Source organism: Watersipora subatra, chromosome 11 (genome assembly GCF_963576615.1).
Source record: "Watersipora subatra chromosome 11, tzWatSuba1.1, whole genome shotgun sequence".
Taxonomy (NCBI): Eukaryota; Metazoa; Bryozoa; class Gymnolaemata; order Cheilostomatida; family Watersiporidae; genus Watersipora; species Watersipora subatra.
The window spans coordinates 10394750-10420596 of record NC_088718.1 but is presented as its reverse complement, the minus strand read 5'-3'; the positions used below and the strand labels follow the sequence as shown (position 1 = coordinate 10420596).

Here is a 25847-nt window from a genome sequence, read left to right as displayed (position 1 = left end):
AATGGCCGCTCCAGTGTGTTCACCAATAAGGTTACCCACTACACAGCTGTTGTGGTCAGTTCCTAAGAAGGAAGAGGCTATTAAGAGCCAGTCGAGGCATTTGTAAACCTTTATAAGCCTTCTTATCATATAAAAACCAAGCAGAACGAACAATAATCCTTCATCAAAAATTCTATGGCAGCCATGAAGAGCAATAAAGTGTCTTCAACTTTTTCAAATTCTTCAACTCTTTGTCATAAAATATTATTGCTGGCTTCTTTAACAATTTTCAACGAAAATTGTTAAGGAAGCCAGCAAATTGTCAAAAAGCCTAATACATTTTCTTATAGATATACAGCCATTTCTATGATAACTAGCCAAAATCTGTTTAGATTTTTAAATTCAGCATAATGTTTTTGACATAAAGACAGAAATCTAGATAAATATCACAACCTCTTAATATTGGTTGCTATGACGTTTTGAAATGTAAACAAAACTGTGCATCGGTTTTCGTTTCTCAGACTTTACCACCAGTTTTCTCAGAACCATGTTTGCGCACTGATGGTAAACATGCATTCAGTTTATTGACCATAAAATCTGCTGTATTTAAGCTAGAATCAAAAAATTTTTGCAAAATAACTGTGAGAATTTTCTCCTTCTGTTAATGTAGATAACTCTATACATCTTATAGTCCCGACTTGACCATGGTTTCTGTGATCATGACACATTAATATCCGCTCCATTAACATAAAAATTTAGTTTAAGCACTCTATGTCAAACCATTTATTTGATTTTATTGACTAACACAGTTGCCCTTTTTATGATTCTTGTATGACATTATCTGAAAACATTTCAGTCTGAAATGAGGTTATTGCCAATAAAGTAATATATAAATTTATATAGAAAAATGTCTACTTATTGTTTTGGTAAATTAATGTTCTCATTCTGTCATACCTTTTCCTACATAACACTTTATGGCGGAGGATGACTCACAGCTCTTAACTAAAATATGATTTATGTCCTCAATGCATGATCAAGTGTTATACACAGTTGTAATGACGCAAGCGATTGCACTACCTTTTAATACAAAATCTACATATTTACAACATTAAAAATTCTTTAAGGTCAAAAATTTTAAATTATAATTTCTATTTGTTCTTATTTTTCTCATTTCATGCATTTCTTAAACATATCAGCTCAATCAAGCCTACCATTTATAGCAAGCCACTGATGCTCTGATAAGCTCCGATGCTCATTTTTAATCAAGGTGCAAGCAATGTTTACTATAATAAGAGCAGGGTTCATCTGCTTGAAGCCAAGCTAAAAGCGGGAACCAAAAAAAATTGCCTTCTACGAGAATTCAGTATCAGATGCAAAGGGATTTACGCTACAACTACACCACTCGGGCGTGTTACCACTACTTAGGATAACTTTCCATAAACTGATTTCCTATGACAAACTAATTTTCACCGTACACAACATTTAAACTAACTATAATATGTACTCAAATCAGTCAAATGATTTTTCTTTTTTATAATAATAGATGTCGGTTTGAATTTCTGTTGTCAGCTGACAATAAAGGAGCACTAGATATTATTAAACCTACTTTCAGTTTTTAAACTCAGAAACTGTCAGCAAAGTATAAATTTTCTCATATGGTCTTTACAAGAAACTATCATTAAAGTGTTCCATTACCTCTCGTTGAGTTAGAAACTTCCCAACTATATGTAAACACAAACCGTAGCACTCAATTACGCTGCTAGCATAATTTTAGACTGTGGTTAATGCTCTCTGGCTGCTATGGGCTATTCGTTTTTTTATCCAACATAAGTGTGTGAAACATTCGTATCGCGACTGCAATGTTTAAAGAAAGTACTAAGGTTATACTCATATTTACCTTATTTTGAGTGTATATTATATATTGTGTTATAGATTATATGATATTATATGATACTATATTATATTGTCTAATATCAGCTATATTATAGATATTATATATATAATATAATGTGAATAATATTATAAAAAACAATAATATTTTTTATAAATATATAACATATATATTATATATAATACGATATATATTATATAACAACAGCGTACTAGTATAATACTATAGTATATTATAGTAGACTAGTATACTTGCCAGTTCCATACACAGTGAGAGATCGTCATGAGCAATCAGTATATGGATTACCTACGATTTTAGTGATGTAATGATAGTGGGCTTGCCCTGAAATCTGATGCCACGAGTTCGATTTCCGTGAGAGTCAATTTGTTTTTTCTAACGCTCTAAGCGTGGCTTCGAACAGATAGACATAGCTCTTATTTTAGTAAAGACTACATTGCACAATATTATACTATATTATATATTTGTATATTTTTACCAAGATGAATTAAGCTTCTCCCGAGTGCCTCCAAAACATCGAACAGACTCTTTGATTTGACAAATTTAAGGAGTACCGCTTTATGATGCTCACGCCTAGAATATTTTTAAAGTTTATACCGAGTTCAAGGTCACTGGCAGCCACATGCCAAATGAAATTTAAATTTTTACTTTTCTAGTCTCTCTGTAATGAAGATGTTCTTTGTACCGAATATCTACCTTTCTTTCTCAACAGAAATTCATATCTTTTTCACCACTTTTCTATTTTTCCTTTTTGCTTGCTATTTTCCTACTTTTATCATTTTTTTCTCTTCCTCTAAACCACATTAAATGATCGCTAGAGTGGTATAAAAACATCATTTAGTAATTCCTTCAAAGCAGATTGAATTAGTTATTTTTATGCTTTATACTTTTCATAGGCAGCTAGTTTGTATGCAAGCTTTGGCTGATGAGAAGTACGCAAAAACTGGGAGTTATCTACTGTTGACAAATAAAAGAGAAGGAAACTCCTACTCTAAACATTTCATTTAAGATTGTAGTAGCTTGGTTGAGGAATATGATTGTGACTTTATGTTCTAAGCTATTTCTCATGGTTCCCAAAGTTCTTCATGGCTTAAAATCATCCAAAAGTAAGCAAATAAAAAAACAGGTAATTATAGTAACATAAAAACAAACTTGGGGAAGCAAAAATTTAATCAGCGTAGCAACATATGGCTATATTTGTATTGTGATAAACTTCTACTAAAAAAATAGAAAAAGCAACAAAAATTGAGTATCATATTTGATTGCATATTAAAATATCTTTGACAAGAAAAAGTATAACAATTATTAAAAAACTGGAAAAAAGGAAAATCAAGCAAACTGTCATTTTAAACTTTTATCCTAACTTTCACAGTGCAGTTAATTATCTTTAGATAAAAAAAAATTAACTTCCTACTGTTATCTTGCTTATTAATGATTCAACAGGTAAAAGGATAACAACATTTTCCAGTATATTCCACTATCTGAGAGTCTTTCTTGTCTATTCCAACCATGAATTTGGTGCTGAACTGGTATGAAATAAATACATTCCCAAAGCTTATAAAAAGAAACCAACTGCATCTTTAAAGATTTCAAAAATATTTCGAAATTGGAGACAGTAATTTTTGTCTCGTGATAAATAACTTGGGTGATGCTTTCTATCAATCACTTCTTGTATTATTAACACAAGAAAGTTTTGCATTAGACACAAGGTGTGTGGTTTGCGCTGCTAACAATTTTAGTAAAATAAAAAATTCACGTGTTTCTTTTCAAGCAGACTTTAGAATTTTATAAAATTGAAAACATATGATTGGCATATTATTGGTCCTTATTAATGGTCCACTAGTTTAGCTCTACAGAAATTTGTGAGTGGTGAGTAAACTTAAAAGTTTTCTTTTAATTACAGAAAAAAGTTGAATTAAAACTCTGTAAAATAATTTTTTTAAATTACATCTTATGAATTATTTTAACTTTTAAACATGTGAATCTCAGATTGGCTTGAATAAATAAGCTGATGACTCTATGTACATAGGCATTCTTTGGTAACTCTATGCGTACTCCTCCATATATAGATGTAGTTGAGCATTGATTATATAAGGTTACGATTGTCAGTGTTGAGAGCAGACGCCCCCTTCCAAACATAGTTGTACAGGCTATTATCAATGGTTTTGACAGTATGACTAGAAGAATCATTTTCAGTGCAGCATGGGCAGGGAGGACAACTCTCACATTCATTGTAGACATTAGTTGGAGGGGCTAAAGGAGGTGGGACGGTGGGTACAGGTGGAGGTGATTCCAGTATCTCTTCATATACATGATCAGCATCTGCAAATATGTAGCATGCTGCTTGACATTTAAACTAGTTACTAGCGTGCATGTCAAGTGTCACGTGTCAAGTGTCACTTGTCATGTCAGTGTGTCAATACAAGTAACCTAAAATATTCTGAAGAATATAAAAATTAACAATTAACGAATAAAACTAAAACAATTAGAATTAAATCAATTAAACAGATAAATCACAGTTGTGTGTGTAATTTGAATAAGTTTTCAAATTCAATTATTCAAATTATTTAATTAAATTTATTAAATAATTTAAAATTGATAAATCCCATATTTTTATTGTGTTTGCGTGTCTGTCAGTTTGCACAAAGGCTGTGTTTCCACATTTTTGGCCGATTTTATCAAAACTTTAGGTAGATATGCTACATGAATGCCTTCTGTCAGGCTCATAAAATATTTGGTTTCCAAACTTTCTCTGATTTCTGTGAATCAGCCTTTTAAAGACCCACCTGCTGCCTATCTGATTAAACGTGATAAAAATTCCATGCATCACTAGGCTTACTGCTAGTTAGTGATAAAATGAAAAACAAATAGCTACAATAACTGTGATGGTGTTTCTCTGTGTACTATGCAAAGTCAAGGTTAGTTTTTTACTTAAATTCTTGCCATCATTGACTGTGATGTGAGCCATGTATACCTTGGAGCAGAGTGTCAGCAGAATCACAAGTCAATAGTTCATCAGGCATATTTTAATCATTTTATTACTCAATGCAATAAAAATATCTAAAAAAATATCTAAAAAAAAACTTGGCTTCTACTGATACACATAAATATTCAGTTATAACTAAATTATGAGATTTTAACTGTTTTATTTATATTTACAAAAATTGTTAAAAGTTAAGATATATTTCTTTGCACTTTTAACGCAATCTGGCAAAGCATGACTCGAAAAACCTTTATTCCTTTTTATGTCTTTATTGATAATAGTTTTGATAATAGTTTAATGAATATTGATGACAAATAATTGGCATTAATTTGGCTTTAAATGACTTTAAAACCCAAAAGAATAAACCTAGATTTTGCTATTAGTCAAATATAAAGAGAGCTATCTATAAATAGAATATTTAAAGCAATTTCTGTTTGAAAACTAGATAGTATTACAAAGTTCTTAACTACGTTTAAAACCGGTTTAGAAAAACGATTCAGAAATAGGAGTGTTATAAACAGACATTTATAGAGGTTCTTGGATGAGTGAATTTCAATGTGTTGTTTGTTTTCTTTAGGTGTTGACCAATGAGATTACTATTGAATAACTAATCTAGAATTATTGTTCGTTGCTATTGCCTACTAATGACATCACTTCATTAGACCACTCAACCATAAAGGTCTACAAAAACGCTTTTTTTAAAGTTTGTATATCAGGTAGAAAAAAGAGCTTCTGTGTGTATAACTAACTCTTAGAAAGTAGAAATACTCAGCATGTCCTAAAATGTTTGTGCCACAAATGATGTTGTCTGGAAAAGCATCAAAGGTTTTAGCTAAACCTTTATGTAAATCTAAAAGGAATGCAGTGAGCTCGACTCACTAAACTAGTTGAGATAGGACTATTTCTTGTTTTTATACAAATTAGTATCCTGGCAGTCAATTTTACCGCAATATATTGTCAGGTGTAATAACTATACGTACAAGGATTCTACAATTATTGATTGGGGCAGTTGTTAGAGTGCAATAATGCCGTGCTGAAAATAGTAACTCCAACTGCAGGTTTGGGCGGATAGATGGATTAGTACCATGTGACATCATGAGAGATGTCGTTTGCTGTGTGAGATTGCCAGAGGTAATAACTCTCTGCATAGTTATACCAAAATTTAGTAAGACATTGATTGGTGCAGGTGCCAAGAGAGTCGGTCTACTAAGGTGAATGTTGCAGGTTCGAATCCTGTACAATGCGATATTTTTTCCCAACATTCAACTATGGCTTTGGACATACAGACAGACACAGCTATTATTATAATAAAGATAAAGTGAAAGTCAGCTCCACTCACTCTTAAGTACTTTCAGCAGCATGGCTAGCAACACTATAAATAACATACTTGAGTTAGCAGCAGGAGAAGAGTAGTAGAGCTCCGAGGTTGCACCTGCCAGGCTGTAACACGTACTTCCCAATGTTTTATTATTGTTAGGTACTTGTAATTGAGAAGTGGAACCTGTAAGGACATGAAGAACATTAATTATGCAAAGAACTTTCAACAAATCAACCTGCTTTCATGGATGATTACAAATAAGGTAGACGGTTACAAAGTTAGACTAGGAATATTCTTCTCCCGATTGTTATAGGCTGGAAATGCTGTACTGTAAACAACCTTGGTTCAGAGGATGCTATTACAAACCTGTATAAAGTGGCAGGAAACAAAATAAACAATGCAATTTAATACTAAGCGCCAACCCTTTGAGGATTGCCAATCTTCAATCCTTTGAGGATTGCCAATCTTCAACCCTTTAAGGATTGCCAATCTTCAATCCTTTGAGGATTGGCAATCAGCAAAATACATGCGCTCCAAATCCGGGTAATAGCAACAATTAAAAGCAATTAATCTTCAAAGGAAGTTATTTCAATATTAGTATTTCTTGAAGAATACCGTCCATGAAGTGTCTCTGGATATAGAGAACTGCTATTACTCAGAGATTTCAATAACCATAAATAATATCTGGTTGTTTCCGAGGTCTCTTTTCCTATTGGTGCAGCAGCAATTTTTAGCAGTTTAATGTAAGAATGCACAGTTTAACTAAATTTTAATTATAAACTGAAAATGAAAGCTGCTGATTAAACAAGTTAAATAGTTTCTAAAATTTTTTATTGCTCCTGTGTTAGCAGCAAATAACGATTTTATTAATAATGGTATGGTATGATATGCGCTCAGAAATTATTTAGCCGGAGAGCTTAATGTCTTGACAGTATGCCAAAGAAAATTCAGCCTAAATCTTCTGTGTCGAAAAAAACACTGCCAAGTAGGTTCTTTTAAAAACTACCAAGTACCTTTTAAAAGAAATAAAAGTTTCTTTAAAAGAATAAAAACTATGAAGGATCACGACCTCAAAGAGATAACAACTCCTATGAAAGAACAAAACTATGAAGGAATGACAACTCCTAGGAAGAAATAGCTTATTTATAAAAACAATAATTTTTGTGAAGGAATCACGATTCTTGCAAAAAATCACTATTCTTTTAAAAAGGTCAGGTGCAAAAAGGAATAATTTTTACTAAGGAACGATAGCTTCTACAAAGGAATAACAACTCCTACAAAGAGTGTCTTCCAATCATGGAATCATAATGATATACCATAATATTACAGACATCATTAGTGAAGTCAATTAAATAAACACAATAAGTCTATTTAAAGTAAATATAAATTGAATTTATAAAAAACAGTAAGTAGCTAAAAGCTTACCCTGTGGTCCAGTTGTGGAACAGTAATAGGTAAAATCAGCAGCAGATGGGGGTCGCGGTTTGTGGTTGTTTTTTCTGTTAAAAGAAGGATGAAGTGATATGTAATTATTTGTATTTTGGGAATGATAAGACTTTTGTTGTGTTGCAATTCATGTAGCATGACATGTAACATGTCATGTGTCATGTCACGTCTCATGTCACGTGTCATGTCACGTGTCATGTCACGTGTCATGTCACATGTCATGTCACATGTCATGTCACATGTCATGTCACATGTCCCATCACATGTCGTGTCGCATGCCAAATCATGTGTAATGTCAAATTTCATTTCACAAGTCATGTAAAATAACATGTAGTATAGTACATATTGGCTGTTGCATGGTAGCTAGGATATACACTACCTGTTTGTCATAGAACACATAAATCAGATGATCTATGGTTGGTAATATTTGGAAAACGTTGCTCAGAAAATGATAGTTCTATCTACTGCATCTTAAATGACAAATGACATTATTTAGAATGTGGCAGTGATAGCTACTGTGTTTTGGCATTACCCACTGGTATTAACACCATTGGTATTAACACTATTCAGCAGGTGGCATCTATATCTATAACATTTTCATGACCGATGACATAATATGGGTGCTGTATCGATGAACCAAATCTGAATAGAGCAGACGTCACTGTTTCCATCGTGCTGATTTAGAATTGTGTGCACATTGAGTTACACGCGATAAGTATTTCAACAGACATTCACATGTTGCGAATTAATGTATGCGCTTTGTTAAGGAAAAGAAATTCTATGCCAGAGGTCATAGCGGCGCACTCCGGTCTTGTCAAAACAAAGTAGGAATGGCTGAAGTGTAGAAAATGTTTAAAATGGAATAGCTTGCATGGTATTTTCTCACGCATAATTCACAAGTGCCGTTTTCATCTTTCGCATTTAATAAAAATTTGCGAGCAACAAAATTTGTCCTTTCCTTTAAGCAGATCACACAAAATAGCAGATTAACCCCAACATGGAAACATGGTAATTGTGCGAAAAACTTGAAGGCTCAAAAACACTGTATTCATATTAATTGTAACTGGCTGAGCAATTAATCTAATTACAGCACCTTCATGCACTGCATCAAATGCCACCTTTACAAATGTTTTACCTGTTTTTTGCTACATCATATGAAAGCTGGACTTTGCTTAAAAATGAACTGACACAAATTTTATAAATTTTATTATTTTATTATCCGTATTTCTCCATAATTTCCAATTGTCTTTGATGTGTGAGGTAATCTGACTGCCATGATGTCTTTAGATTGAAATCAATAAAACTTGATCACCATTAAAATGCTTAGAAGAAAGATGTGTGTAAAATGACATCACTAGTTGTTATCATGGCTATAGTTGATATCAGCTATTATGGTCAAGTTGAAGCGTTAGGTGTCTCTATTCTGTCGATCTTTTAGCAGTTATAGACGCCATAATCAGACTATCGATTGATCGGAGCATTTTAATCGTGTTCAAGTTTTGTCAAATTTAATCTTGAAACATTGTGGCAGTCAGATCACCTCAAACATCGAAAACAATTTCAAATGATAAAATAATATTTATACTTTCTGATAAAATCTACTAAAAGTTTGTGTAAGTTCATCTTTTAACTGCCGTAGGCTAAAGTTTCCTCACCTTCCTTTTCTCCTGACAAGAATTACGACAGCAAAACAGACAAGAGCCAATACTATGACAGCTCCAGCAACGATACCAAGTATTGTTGTTAAAGGCAGCACGCTGTCGCCGTCATTTGCTAAAAATGAATAATAAACAATTGTTGTCAGTATAGACCTGAATTTCATGGTTTATAGTCAAAAGTTAGCAAAAAAGGTTATTGTTTAGAGGTGGTCACAAAGCAGACAAACCAAAGCTTCCAAAGTTTGTATGAATTGGGGACTAGGACTATGAAGCAATCTCCTGAAGGCTGAGTATGATGTCTGCAGGAGCTGTTTTTATGAACCAAAATCTGAAACACTTGGTCCACTGTGCAGGTTCTGTCAAGTATTTAAGGGACCTGACAGTTATTTATAAAGTAAACTCTTGGTTGCGTTCCCAAATAATATTTAAGCAGTAGTTATAGTATTACTCTGGCATCAACTCTTTCTTCTGTTGGTTTTTGTTATAAAAATACAAACTTGTGGAAGGATCAGAAAATTATTGAGAGGTGCATGTGATAAATCTCGTGAAGATTTAGTATCATGTCTGCAAGCGAAGGCTGAGGCAGGTTTGTTAAAGAGAATTGTTGGACAAAAAATCGCCCCATGATCTTGGTTGGACATGTCTGAGTTCTGTAGGAAGGGAACCATGTTGACTGGAGACACAGCCAGTTATAGAGAGCAGTTCAAGGTTGGATGTCATTGTTGTCACCATCAGTGACCTTTGCTGGGAATAAGCTCAACCTGCTGTTTGCAGGCAAGACTTTTTAGACCACTAGACCACAGATGCTCTCGCGTTGGGTTTAAGTTGGGTACATGATTAAAAACTGAGCTCAAAACATTCTAGCCACTTCCTGTTTTAAGGTTGTGAGATTCTATTTACTGCCATATAAACTAAGCATTTGTAAAAAAATAAAAAATAATGTTGCGTTTGCTACTAGAAGGTTGTCCAATTAAATGCAAGCATTGGTTAAATCTAATGAAGAAAAATAATATGTAGATGAAGTCATTCAGCGGCAAGTGTTTTTTCACATTGTTAACTTTGCTGCTTTTCCCAATAGAATATTTTGACAACAGAAATTTTGATTGTCTTGCCCTACTGCCACCCAGTTACTCCCAACATAAGACATACTTTTATTTAAAGTAAATGCGGTCGATTAAATGGAACAGTTTTTTACTGAGTTGAGAACTGCTGAAGAAAAAGAGTGAAATCGGCTGAGTCAACACAAAATATAGAGTCACAGATTTTTATGCTAAGCAAAACAATTAAAAAACAAAACTAGGCCCTACTCTCATTGGTGGAAATTGTACATGGTCGGATCAAGCCCGACCGAAAGATATGTAAAGCGTTATATATGCATAGAGAAAACAATCCAGTACGACGTAATATTTTTCGCCACTTTCAATCATGGCTTCGGGAATTCTGCAGGTAAGTGATGATTACAGGAATTTGTGTGGTTGGCCCCATGATGAAAGATGTGAGTTCAAATCCTATATGAAGCAATCTTTTTTCCAGCTTACAATTGTGGCTTAGGACAGACGGACAGACACGGCTCTTATTATAGTAAAAGTTTGTCTAATGATTTTTTCCGTGTATTAAAACTGACTAGATGCATCTTTGTACAGGTCATGATTTTTGTAGGCATTTACTTTAACTTATAGCAGAGTTGGTTTAGTAAAGATTGTTTGTGCAATCAAATCATTTCTTTTTTTAAGTTACCTGAAATCTGTTGCATTCCCGATAAAGTTGAAGAAGGGAATTGAACATCTTGGGTTGTATGAAATTCATCAGTGACCAAGTCTGAAGTAACATCTGTCGATGAATGGGTGAGCATAATAGTAATATTCTCACCCGCAGACGTTACCCCCGGACTATATCCTCTATCGGGAGTTATTAGGCTTGCACCTGCGAATAAAAAATTGCACTCCATTTGTAAATAAAGATTTATCTCCCTTGAATAGTTTACTTTTATTCCTGTTATGCAGTTCATTCTTTTGGTTGTCTTTCACTTGCAGACAATCAAATAGTGAGAGGAGGGTGCATAAACCTCCCCAATAATCACTGACCCAAACAGGCCCAAACAGTTTGAAAGAGCGTTAATTTTTTATTAGATATCAAACACTGTGTACTATGCCTGCGAATAAACCAAGGGAAGATAACTCTCATGACTTATAGAAGTTCAAGGAATGCATGCACGATTATCACGCACTGCACTATGCATGGATGATAGTAGATGAATCAACAAAAAGAAGATAACTCTTACAACGTATAGGAGTGCATCTAAGATTATCAAACATTGTACTATACAGGGATGATAGCAGATGAATCAACAAAAGGAAGACAATTCTCAAGAATAGCCAGGAATGTACGTACATGTATGATGAATCATAAGGGAATGTCGTCATGGATAGTTGAACTACTTAGGAAATTAGAGAAGGAATGCGAGGGGTATGATATGTACTAATGATAGACCCATCTTTGAGATTCCTGGAACAAAGCTATAGCAAAAGGAGAAGAACTAACTGATAGATACGTTGTTCTTTTAAGATGGTGATTAGTACTTGCTCTGTATTTTATTTCATGGGGAACTCACTTCTTCCACACTATTGGCTAGGTTTCCATGGCATACCTGACTGTATTCAGTTACATTTTGTATGTCATTGTTTCGCAAGGAATATTCGGTATAGGCAGACAGTTGCCATGGTTTATGATTGGGAAAAAATATTTCCTCACACGGGATTCAAACTTGTGCCCATCAACTCTTTCGCTACCGAATTTATTTCTAGCTCTGCCCAAATTTTATTTTCTATTCACACAAATTTTGACATAAAGTCACTAATTTTGTGATAACTTGAGAAAGAATGAAGATATACACCTAATTTAAAAAACAGGTTGTTGAAAGGAAAATACATGATTAGGAAATAAATAAAAACCTTACATTAATTTAATTAAAAAACGACAAAAATTTTACAAACTTTACCAACAGTATTTTGCCAACAATTTTGATAGTCATATTTTGACTGTCCCCATAATATTCGGTTACTATTACAGTTTTTCACAGGAAGTACATGCACTAGAAGAGTCAGAATCACTCGATTTAGAGTTACTGGAGTCCCGATGGTTATGAATGTTAGAAGCTTCTACAGCTGTAAATGATCGCGGTATTCTTTTTTGTCCGTGCTTTTTCCACGGTGAACTTTCTATTTGATAATCAGTGAGTCGCTAGTGAGAGGCCTGCTGATTAGTCTGTATCATTAGCAACGAGTTTGTTCTCATGGAAACCAGATCTTATTGGTCTATCTGAAGCGAAAGCTGAGTAATTATAAAAAAATTAACGCACTGTCTAAAAGCCGAAGTATCAGCTTCCGGCCACAAAGAGAAGACAACCCGAGCCGATACATCGGCTTGCGGTAGTGAGAGAGCTAAGGTTGACAGCCCATCACTCCAGCGCCTGTTCCATTCAACACCTTTGAGCAATCGTACATGTAGTTATCACATATGACGATCTCCCATAGCACACTAGACTTCTAGGGTGGTGAAAGGAATACAAACACTACCTTTATTTGATAAAAGATGAAACATCAATCAAAACTTGCCTATTTCAGCATACACCAGATGGTTAGCACCTGCCGAGTGCTTTTCACAAGCCATTTGCCAATAAAATCTTTTGGAACGAAATAATTAGGCTTTGAGGCTTAAACGAGAGTAAAAGTAATCAAGAGTTTAATTAGTTGAAATAAATCTGAAGAGCCATACCGCTGCCGATGCAGAAGTTGTGGTTATTACAACTTCAGAAGGTTGGTGTGAAACTCTACATAATACAGCTGAAGATCAGCTCACAAAACCTTCCAAACACGAGGATGTGTTTGGGTATTAAACCAGAATTTAGCTAAAGTGACATCAGACAAACACTGACACCAAACGAACTATCGACAATATCGGACAGACGTTGATATCAAACATACTATTGACAATATCGGAGAGACATCGGACAGACATTGATATCAGACAATACTGACAGCATCAGGCAAACATCAACACCGAATGAACTACTGAAAATATCGACATTCGTTCAACAAACTATTGATAATGTTATACCAGGCTAATTGTCTGCTGAACCTAACCCTGCTGTTCGAGCTCAAACTTTGTAAGTTCGCAGTCTATGAACTTTACTGTTTTGTTTGTGATGATCACAGTGTACAGCGTAGCGTACATTCTATCTTCATGCGTTAGTAATTTCCTTTTGCATGTACTTGGTCACTGGTCATATGATCTTAAAACCATTATTCAGCAAAAATAGGCTTATCAGCTTTTTTATATTGCATCATCGAAGCAAAATCTATTGAAACATATCCGTGAACTGCTTTCAGCTAAGCCTATGTTTCTTGTAATTTGGTCTGTTCCCCATATCCATTGTTAGACAAATACTCGTTTTTAAAACTAGTGTAAGAAAGGAAATAAAAATCTTCCAATATAAAGTAAACAAAACTGAGAGGACTCCATGATTATAGTATTTACTTCTGATGAAATATGTTTATAAGGCCTGATCAAAACCCGAACAGTGAGGTCAACCGTTAGCTTTTGTATGTCTATGTCAATATTGATCGATGACTCATGTTTTCTGTGATGCGAGGCATTTGGGCAATAGCAGGAAAAGCTAAAAGAGTGACAATAAGTCAATCATGTTAGAGCAGTTTGCATTGCTGGCTTCATATTGTCTAATTATCTTTACATTTTGGAAAGTTACTGAAACAGATAAGCTTTCCATTACAAGACAATTTTATAACTAACGAATATAAAAATTGTGGATACAAGCAGGTTTAAACATTTGGCAATTTACATCCCGAGTCACAATTCATTGGCTAATATACTGTACACCCAGACTTGATTGGCTAGAATACACTCAGCATCAGACTTGATTGGCTAGCATACACTCAGCATCAGACTTGAGTGGCTAGAATACACTCAGCATCAAACTTGATTGGCTAGCATACACTCAGCATCAGACTTGATTGGAAAGTTTCCGAAAGCTGGAAACGACACAAATGCAAAAGTCAAGCAAGTGTCGTTACTTGCAAAATGTTATTGAATGTTTCATGTTGGTGAAAATGAAAACGGTGCTTGCAGAGGATGCGCAAAAAATGCTGCGCAAGCTATTCCATTTTGAACATTTCAGTCGTTCTTATTTTGAGTTGAAAAGTTCTGAATGTGCCGCTACGACCGTGAGAATCATTGTCTTTTTTAACAAAGGGCATGTGTTAATCTGCATCATGCAACACTTATCACAGGATAACCCAATGTGCACACAACTCCAAATCTGCATCATCTGTGTCATGGAGACATAGTGATTAGCCGATATAACCTACCCTAGGACACTTATGTATTCGCCTCAGCTAACTTTCACGTTTTCGCGGAGTCATCCTCTCGCGAAAATTTCATGAGCGAAACTAAACTATCATAACGAACGAGCGAAAACGCGAAAAGCTTTGTTCATTGATAATCCAAGAAGCAAATAGCAGCAAGCGATCAAATTGCATTATTGATCTCTGTTACACAGCTCTACCTGCGGTTTACAATTACAAACTAGTCCCAAATTGAAAAAAATTGTCTTACCGGTGAACCAAACCTGAAGAATCTAATTATGTTTGTTCCACTGCATTTATTTTCACATCACTATATTTTCGCACTCATCAGAGCTGCGAAATTAAATTGCATCAAAATTTTACTCTGTATACTACTCACGAAACTAAATACTAGCGAAATATAAGTGTCCTAGGGTAGTGGTAATATTATCAAAGTGCTGCCAATGAAAACAACATCTGTTTATATGATTAGCTTGTGTAACCAATAAGACCCTTCACTGAACATAAGTGCTCTTAGACCTTGACCTGGGTAGCTGCCCCATTATGTAGCCACTAACCACAGCTCTAGCTATCAACATATCCTGAACTTGCCAATTGTCTGGAAATATGAATAAACTAGGATATTGCTATAGACATTAAGACGATAACAAGCAATTACGCAATACATAATGATTTGAAAGAATCTGTTTTTTTATCAATAAGATGAAGCTGTTCCACAAAAATGTTCACGAGAGAAAAAAACAATGGTGATGTTTTCTGATACTATAGAACAAAAACAAGAAACGCTCAGAAAGTTGGTTTCCTATTTGATATGAGTGCTTGAGTGGGTTTATCTACATCAGCCTTAGCAAAACAGGCTTTTGACGATAATAATTTTAGTTAAAGTCGCAGTTGAGGTGATATCTCATTATCATAAAAGCTTGTGATCGATCTATGTTATAACAAAACTTCAAACAAAACTAGCATATGCTCTATGAAATGTGTTTCTGCAAACAGTGTTGTTATTGACCACCAAGATCCTAATACAAAGTTCACTAACAATTATGAAAAAACAAGAATATTTAATTTTATTAAGAAAAAACTGTTCAAGCATATTTATTTGCTTGCAAATGTAAATCAGTATTTGTTTAATGAATCTGGCAAAAACTATGTTTAAAACAAAAACTATGTTTTAGTGTTTTTGTAGTTTAGTATTTGATAAATACATGTGTTTGGCAAATCGATCACGTAGTTGAATTAAGCCATATGAGTTTTTGTAAACTAAATCTATAAAATTGTTCTAAAGGCTCCACAAATAAAACATTTTTTAAATACAATAACATCTATATCAAGAAATCCCACTTTGCTATTGTCTGTCTGTTAGCCTGTGTAAACACTATGAGTTCCTAAAATTTTTATCCCATTTAATCCAAAATTCACACATGCTCAGTGTCTACCCCCAAATTGCTAGAAAATTGGTTTAAAAAATCTGTCTAATTCTTGTGAGCCAGCCTCTAAAGCACCCACCTGCGGTCGATCTGATTAAAATCTCAAACATTGCCAGGTTTCCCCGCTAGTCAGTATTATATATGTTGTTCAGATAATGCTGCTGGGGTAACATTATTAATAGTGAACACACGAACAGTACAATAATGGATTGTATGAACGAACTTAATTACTTTTTATTTAAAGTTCAAAAGTTCTTTAACATCATAACATAACTATTAAGCTTAATAATTCACAACTATAACACAATTTTAAAATACTTAACTTGCTTGTTTTGTGAACTTATAATATTTAGTACTTTTGCTGCTAAGCGCTAGGTAGGGCCTTTTTGGTAAAATTTCCCTATAAATTTGATTCGCAGTACTTTGAGAAGCATTAGTCAGTTTTATTGAACAGTTAAAACAATTTTGTTTTATAATCTGTGAAGTTAATGTGGGAGCTTCCCAATATACTTAAGTATTATATAGATTGCTAATTTACCATTATGAAAGACAAATAGCTGATTAATTATTTGGTAAGTTCCAAATCTACCATATTATGGAACTCTGACTTGTAATATGAAAACCATCGCACTGAAAGAAATGATATTGACAGTAATAAAAGTACTTTGTAACTGGTTGCTTTCTTTGGCTCTCGGTTTGGTAGGCTGGTAGTTTGGAAAACCGACACGCCCCACTTGCAACACTCGACTGCATCCCAAAATATAAGACTAATTTTTAGTAACATAAGAGTGATAATCGGTGACGTAAAAACATTCTCGCATGAGTGAAGAGTTATAATAGCAGACTCACTCCGGCTTATTTAACTCTTTCTCTAACATAAGCCAATGTATCTGCTTTCGCGGTTTTAGAAGTACAGACCATAAGCCGATGTATTGGCTTTTGCAGTTTTAGAAGTACAGACCGGAAGCTGATGTATCAGCTTATCAATATGGTTTCACTTTTCTTTTCATAACAAAGCCTACACATTAGATAGACCAAATAAATTTTGTCTCTAATGAAGCAACCTTGTTGCCAATCACGTGCAATCAATCAAAAATCTTTTTGCTGAGCAATTCCATTTCTAATCATTTTTCAAAACGGGAAAACCAAATCGCTATCGTCATAGCAATAATAAACCCATCGCGCTCTTTCAATGCAAAGCAAGCATCAGAGATTTTGCAGGAATGGTATTCGCTAAACAATTTTATACTTATCTTGTAGAGAATTCTGTTCTGAATATATATTCCATATTCCATATATGTTCCATTCAATATAAAAGCAGCACACAGTACAATACAGTAATGTGATGTTCATGTAATAATAACAAGATTGTGATCCTAATTGGTTGTCTACCACGAAGGCTAAGATCAGATTACTGCTTCCGGCAAACCAATGGCAGTCAGCATTTGTACTAAAGGACAAAGGTCAAAGGCATTGATTTTTTATTATTTTCTCAACTTAATTATTACTACAGATATGCTCATTTCTCATATCATATACATGATTTTAAAGCCCTGTAGGCTTTGGCAACCGGGCTTTGCCTCGGACCCCACTTGGGGAGGCTTACAGCGCCCCCAGGCCCCCAGCTGTTCCAACCGCCACTACATGGTGGTGATGTCGCATTGCGACTCTTGGTCGCCTACATCCACTTATTTCAACTTTACAGTTATGGTTAAAAAAAGGTTAGCACTACATCATTGGGTCCACTTTGTGCAAGTCAAGATCAATTAGCAATCTTAGAACTTTTGTTTCCCTGGATGAATATGCCAGAATCTATTCAATTAGAAACTCAAGGATCGTCTTCACATGCATTAAGAATAACTGTAACTGTCCTCATTGAACGCATTCATGGATTTTTGTCGCGAAACAATTTGCGCTGAAAATAAAACTATCCTGAGCTTAACCCTTTGGCTGGGGAAACGTCAAAATGTTGTTTATCGGTTGCGCGGGGAAACGACTTTTATGTTGCATTTGGTAGACGTTTATAAAGCTGTCACTTACCAACATTAAACAAAGGATATGAACGCTAGTAAGTTTTAAATATCATCAACAAGATATTAGTTGATGAATTACAATATGAAACGATTATCTGAGAAATGTTGCCTTGTCTAGAAGCTAAAAGAATTGCGACTCCTTGGAAAAATATGGAAGGTAGAAAAACCAGTCAACATCGGTTCGACGTTCGAAACGGTAAAATAAAAAGTTGTTTGATCCTGCGATCGTTAGTGATCGGCTGATCATTTCTCTGATCAGTATAAAACTAATTCAGATGATAGAAGTGATGTAAACTTTTAAAACTTTTGAAAATAAAGAGAAAAGTGATCGTTATGGTAGCTCGCACGGCTACGCTGTAGCGTTGGACTCTACCAAAAGGAATGTTTCCAAGCATTTCATACACAGACAATTGTACAAAGTTGTAGCTTTTTTGTAGTAGTAGATATGTAAGAGAATGTTTATGTACAAAATATTTTGTTAATAGAAATAAATCTCAGTTTGTGCTATGCATGTTCATAGAATACCGATTTTATTGAATTTTCAAAAATAAATGACACGATTTTTGAGTGTTTTTGCGGGACTTTTATCCAGCCAAAGGGTTAAAGATATTTACTTATAAAAATCTTTTCAGCACAGAAAGCTTCCTACTTTTTTATAAACATCTAAAATATAATTACAAAGGCTTTGCGTAGCGGATCTCCTTTGGTAACACTTTTATAAAGAACAATCATTAGTTAGAATGATAAATATGTTCTAAAATAAACTTCTGAGACGTTTATAGACACTATCACAAGTTGTTATTTACTTTCAATACATTTTGGCTAAACCCTATCTAAAGTTGACAACTTCATGCCCTATGTTTTGACACACTGTCACTAGATTTTGATGCCGATGAAGTTAGTTGCTGTCCTTGACGCACTGACCAACACTTTAGGCAAATAGAGAGTTGATACTAAACATTTGTAAAAACAAGTCTATTTTTTTGAATTGCAACTAAATAGCAACTTATGTTATAAGCCTTTTTTACAAAATGATTGCTCCCTATGCCAAAAGTAGCTTAGTGAAATCTCAATAGTTATACAAATACAGCTCTCTAATGCAGGCCGAGGGTGGTTCACACTATATGTCTATATCCCCGTATGTTGGCATTGTCCACTCGACTATTTGTCAATTATGTGCACTGTAAACTGACGACGTCATTACGTCAGGAAAGATTGCAGCTGTCAAACTTGATAGTTTGCAAAGCACCCACGACAGCCTGTGCAATTTGCTCCACAGCGATATTGATTGTTCATCACAGATCGCTGCCTCTATATTTTCTTTCATGATAGTTGCTGGAAGACTAGCCTTAAATCATTTTCACGAATGAACTGCTTTATGAGAAAGTTATGCCGCGTACTACACGCTGATGAAAACGTGGATGGGTTTGAGAACATGTTACCATAGACAATCACTGAATATTTTGTAACTTGAAGCGATATAGTGCGACCCAGCCTTTATGCGACTTCAAATAGTCTTACCCTTGCAGAGGTATTCAACCCTGACAGCGTTACGATCTTGTATGTTTCCATATCCACACAAATGAAACTGGGCTTTGTATTTTTGGTCCCTGACCTCAGTGCTGTTCAACAAACATCTCTTCTTCCCTTGACACTGTGACAGAATGTAGGTGTAGTAGGCTGTGGTGCTGCCGAGGTAGTGCCATGGACAAAGCTGTTCAGTCTGTAGACACTGATATGTGAACGCTACTTCGATATTTGCTATTTGAATCACAGTGTTTCCCTGACACGAGAGCGTGTCTGTCCGAAATGGACTATCGTGATAACAGGCTACTCCGTGCTTGCTTTCTTCTCCCTTGACTACAAAAGAAGGAAGAGAATTCTGATCATATCACCATAACAGAAGTAACTTTTGTTTAATTTTATTCTTACTAAGAAAAAAATTTTAACACGTTTTAAATCTAAATCTATGTTAATAATTTTCACTATGTCATTGGGTCTGTCTGTTCATTCATGTAAATGCTATGCATTTCCACATATTTTGGCCAAATTCATACAAACTTCACACATCTTCATCTAACTTCATGTGCTTTCCACCGGGTCATTAAATATATTTAGTTTCAAAACCCCATCTGGTCCTTGTGAACCTGCATCTTAAACATCCACCTGCAGGATGTCTGATTGACAATGACAGAAATCCGGGGCATTGTCAAACTTACTGCTAGTATATAATGACTTGCCAAGATTTGATGCCATTTTACTGCTTGAGATGAAAATGATTCAATGATTATTAGCTGATCAGCATTACTTGAAACCTAAAGTTATGGGTTTTGAGAAGAAGGAAAATTTCAGAAAGTTTGATGTGTCTGATTATGTTTTAAAATCCCGGTACGCTGTCATCTGAAGCTTCTCATTTTTTATACTTTTTTTAAAATTCCTAATTATTTTTGTTTAGGATCACTTTATTGAAACATTAGCTTGCTCTATTGGCACACTTGCCAATCTCTCACAACACACTAGAGTGACTAGACTGTCAGAGTCCAGTGTGCTAGTCTAGGAACTAGCTTTTAATAGATAGACTGAAGCTGCTCACTCAATTTTTATTACCCATGTAGTCATCTAATTTCGTACATCATGTAAACATCAGCACTTGCCAAGAAATGGCAAAATCTCTATAGGAGTTCTCATTACAACACACTAAAATAACTTTTATTATGATAGGAGTTATTTCCATCTGTTCAAAGTAAAGGTTGGAGGTTAGAATAAAATATTGCTTTTGACAGGATTCAAACTCAACATTTGGTTTAGCAGCCCAAATCTTTAACACCTTTGTCTTATCACCTGCTTCCATATTTACAGATTATTTGTGCACATACTTGTTATATGTGCTCTGATGGCACACTTGACAATCTCTCTTAACACACTAAACTGTCAGAGTCCAGTGTGCTAGTCTAGGAACTAGCTTTTAATAGATAGACTGAAGCTGCTAACAGAAGTAGGGAGTGTTAGTGTATTCACTTGTATGGGAAATGCTTGATATTTACACTTGCCTTTATGCTAAGACTGGTTAGCTGTCTGTCAGAAAATACGCTTTAAAAAACTGAAATGTACACATGAGAGCATTTTGATTTACAATATAAAGCAAAACTTTAGAATTATTTATGCAATTTAGAGTAAAAACTGCTATATAAAAACAAGGCTTCACAAAAATATTATACCTGAGATAACTAGATTTTTGTAAAAATAACAAAAAAGGAAGTTTTTTTAAAATCTAGATTTACTAGATGAAACTGGCTTCCTCAAACATTCAAACCACTAAAAGCCATTTCTGCTGCTCTTTAATTAGTAAGGGAGTTTTGTCAACAAATGCTCCATGTTTGGTTCATGGTTTCCAAAAGGCAGGCTATTATTCAACTGCTTGTGTATCACATCATAATAACTTATTCTGTTGCGTGAGCAATTCCTCAAAGATCGAGTGTGATGTCTAGCAGATGCTGTGCGTTTTTTAAAAGTATTAACACAAACAATGATTCTACTGTTTATGCTGGCCATGTCTGAGCCTAGGAGAAAGGAAACTTCCACGACTGGAGACATGGCCAGTTACAGAGAGCAATTTAAACCATAACTGTCATGAACAACTTTTGTCGTATTTGCTAGGTAAATCAGACACGCTGATTCCGATTTTGTACTCAAAATAAAGATTAGTCCACTAACTTTCAGAGTAATGAAGGCTTTTCTATAGCGTTTTAATATCGGTCTCGAAAACAACACGATCGGCATAACAAGCTCCGCCCATAAATACGTGACGAAACCTAGCTTTTTAGGAACAGAAGTTACGTAGGGATGTTTAGACCGATTTAGAATAATAGAGATGGGTGTTTTAAAATCCATTATTATCTAAATTCATCCTTAAAAATAATATCAGTCTTTTCTGAAAGGTAGATAAGCTATTTAGCATTGCATATTTAAAAAAGCGTGATAAAAACACCAGCTTGTGATAAAACCACGCTTTTCGAGCTCATTTTTCTCGGCGTTCAGCCTATTTAAACATCATGCAACAAGATACGTGCAATTTTAAATAGTTTATATACCTTTCATAAAAAACTGAAACTATTTTACATGCTGGATTTAGGTAACAATGGGTTTTAAGACACCAATCTCTATTATTTTAAATCGGACTAAACATTCCTAACTTCCGTCCCTGAAAAAGCTAGGTTTCGTCACATATTTATGGGAGGAGCTTGTAATGCCGATTGTGTTGTTTTCGAAACGGACATTGAAACGCTTTAAAAAAGCCTAAATGACTGAAGGTTAGTAGACTAATCTTTATTTTGAGTACAAAATCGGAATCAGCGTGTCTGATTTACCTAATAAATACGATAAAAGTTGTTCGTGACAGTTATGGTTTATGGTTGGATGTCATTCCTGTCACCACAAGGGGCCTTTTTGGGAATTTAAAGTTTGGAAGTCAGATGTTCTAGACCCCAAGGCTATAGTTACATTAAAAACAATATACTTATGATAATCCGTGCACTATCATGGTGTGACTTACACAGCCAAATAAAACCGTTTGTTAGACTACATGCATCAACTTCTGAAATCAACAAGTCTAAGAGAGGACTTTAACCTCAAGAAATACTTGTGGGAACCAACTTCCCACATAGCCAGACATACTTGCCTGACAAACTGCTGGTAAAGGGTTGGGTATCCAGCAACCGAGTCAAAGGATTATGGAGGGTACCAAAGGTTATAAAAAGTAGTGATACAGATGAGAACTGAACTTTGACAATTAGTGGTAGGGGAATTATTGGTTGCCAAATTAAATTCCTTGAGTTCTGAATATAGCAATTGAATTTATCACTTGTAAAAAATGAAGTTACCTTACCAGCCTATCAAACATTTAGATAACCAACCAAACGGAAGTTTGCGAGATCGAAACCAGTTGGTTGCAATATTTTTTTGCTGCTTTTCAATTTGCGATATCAGATGCTTTGGCTTGTCGCTCAACGATTACCCTTTAAGATTTTAAAATAATAAAATGTCAGACATAGGATGTTAGAAAATTAAACTCAGGAGCTGGTTGTTTTTATCCCTTCTATCCGCGACTACTGACTTTTCGACTTTTTAGACAACTTACAGTATAGATAATTGTAAGAATAATTAAAAAATTCTTCTCTGTAAAAACCTGAACCCTTTATTCACTGAGGCTATGTTACAAGCACCCAATTTGGTGACTTGAAATTACTTTTGAACTTTATTTGAAAAGCTTTTATAGACTTTAGCCAGTTAGCTTTAACCGTTTTTGCAACTTAGCTTTACAGCTGAACACTTTTGAAATCTTCTGGTTCAAAACTTCCATCATAGTCCATAGTCTGTTTGAAAAGAATTAAGGGCATCTGACAAATTTATCAAGATTTGAAAAGACAATACTACATTTATTCACATAATCTTGCACCAGGTTTGTACTTATTGAAGGTGCACAACAAATGGTGTGTTGGTCAATAAATGTTTTTTTTTTCAACATACTTCAAACGAATCAAGTGGGATACTTACATGTATTTAGTGTGAGTCAGTTAAAAACAAATGAGTCACAACAAATATAAAGTAACCTTGGCCTTGGCTCTTATCTTCAGCAATACAATAGGCCAAGTTCTACTATACCTCTTCAAAAAACCAATGCATCGTCTTAACTGTATGTCAATAACAGCTGCATTACCCTAAATGAAGAGCCAACAAAAATAAAAAAATACAACTAACTTCATAAAGTTTTATGTCTCATGCAAAACTGAAATGGCCCAATTTATTTCCTTTTTATTCTTTTTTGTTATACCTCATGCAAAGTTTCGTGTTACCTATAGCAAAATTTCACACAAAACGCAGTTTATATTGCTGGTAGTAAACCTACTTAAAGGAACCAATCAAAAGTTGAGCTAGATGATCTGAAGAAAACCAAAAAACTAAAAACATTGCCTGATATTTTTAACAAATAATAACATTTTTAGCAGGAGAAAATTCTCAGTAAAATGTCGGATAGAGAAGCTTTTTACCTAAAAAAGAGGATCAAGCCTGGGCAATGTATCGAATTAAACCATGACTTGCTGCAACTCAAGTACAGTGTTTAAGGTGCATTTAGAACGATTTGTGGAGTTGTGTTTCCTCTGAGAGAATTGAAAAGACTTTTAGTCGGTTTATGATTATGATCTAAAATATGTTTTTACAACAAATTTATATCACACCAACTCAAACTCAGTTTATACCAAATAGGTTACCTCTTTAGCTAATTCAATACCACATTGTTATCCATTCCAATTGCTATTATTTTCGGCACTATTAGCATTGTGAAATATGATTGTCAATTCCGTGTTGTACTGCATAAAAGACTGCCACCAAAATTGGACAAACATGGCCATTTGGCAGATTTGGTGCCAGCTACTGGGACATAACAATTTTTACAACCGTTTTCTGCTTCCGACTTTGTCAGGAGACAACTCCACTCGACAAAGTCAGGTGGAGTTGCCTCTACTCAACTTTGTCGGCGTAAAGGCAACTCCAATAAATCGCGTTTATGGAACTTTTGACCTGCGCTTCCAACTAGTTATATTTCTCCATAGCGAAAGCATATCTGACAGCTAACATAACATCTTTCTGCAAACCGCTATTCAGCAAAGTCGCAATGGACAAATCTGTTTGTAGATATAGCAAGAGAAAGCATTTTAATGTGAGACATCCTTCCTGTTCTTCTAGGAAAAATCCAGCAGGCAGAATGTCTAGACCACAGAACCATAGCTGCACCATCATCCCTATACAGCTTACAATGGATGAACTTGTCACAGAGTAGATTTTTGAAGCTTTCAAAAGGAAATAGTTTTTCTGTATCCTCACTAGTTTAATAAATTATATCAATTATGTATTTATCAAATGAAAGTAAATAAAATTTCAAAACAAAGTGAGCCTCAAATTCTTGGCAAAAGACCACATGTGTACCAGTTAACAAACTCTTTAGTTAGTAGAAGGCCTAATCATAAACCTCAGAAATTCAGTTTCTAGCAAGGTTTATGCAAAAACCTAACCTATGGATATCATAAGTTCAGAAAAACCTAGCAGTGAATGATGTAGTTACATTGAACTGTTGGACACGTCTAATATTGTACTATCTGTTTATTTTCATTCATAGAGCAAGTGACACTCTGCCAGCCTGGAATTTAGTCGTTTCTAAGCTTTTCATAAAAATGAAATGTTAGAAAAATCGCAAACCATTTATATAACAAGCCAAAAAGTTTCAGAAATCATAAACTATGGACAAATATCGACCATCTTACAAAGAATCCAACAAGTTTACCCACCTAGGAAAGTGTGTGTAGTTAGTAGGATTACTAGCATTAACAACACTGCTCCGTCCATCTTCAATGCCTGACTGATCAGAAGACTAATTCCTGCTGGTCTCACGAGGCAATACTTCACTCTCTAGTGTGACTATCTGTTAAGTCACGCTTTACTAAATGCGCTAACTCGCTTTTCCATGATCACATCTCCTGCGTAAGCAGAATAACAGTCACTAGGTCAGAGGGCACATTCTATGACAGGCACATAGAGGCGATTATTAATCATACTTATGTAGCGTTAATGGAGATAACATTGTTAGTTGGGCTTTGATGATAAGTGAAACATAATGCGCTTGTTATGATATATGTAATTGCTCCAACAGAGGCAGCC

At 34.7% G+C, this 25847-nt stretch overlaps 2 protein-coding genes across 2 annotated transcripts in view; both read right to left on the bottom strand.

Annotated features, from left to right (window-relative positions):
- LOC137408758 (collagen alpha-1(III) chain-like) overlaps positions 1–6142 on the bottom strand; it is a 340292-nt gene extending 334150 nt beyond the window's left edge. Inside the window, exon 1 of the mRNA XM_068095342.1 lies at positions 6139–6142. The gene's annotated coding sequence lies outside the window, so the exon portion shown is untranslated. The remainder of the gene's footprint in view (positions 1–6138) is intronic.
- Positions 3063–25594, bottom strand: LOC137408759 (uncharacterized). Its single transcript, XM_068095343.1, has 7 exons — positions 25478–25594; positions 19656–19994; positions 11031–11216; positions 9291–9408; positions 7615–7688; positions 6259–6372; positions 3063–4210 (listed from the first exon to the last, which is right to left on the bottom strand). Exons 1-7 carry the CDS (start codon positions 25533–25535, stop codon positions 3975–3977), a joined length of 1125 nt encoding a protein of 374 aa, XP_067951444.1. The 5' UTR covers positions 25536–25594; the 3' UTR covers positions 3063–3974.
- Between the last annotated feature and the right edge of the window lie 253 nt (positions 25595–25847).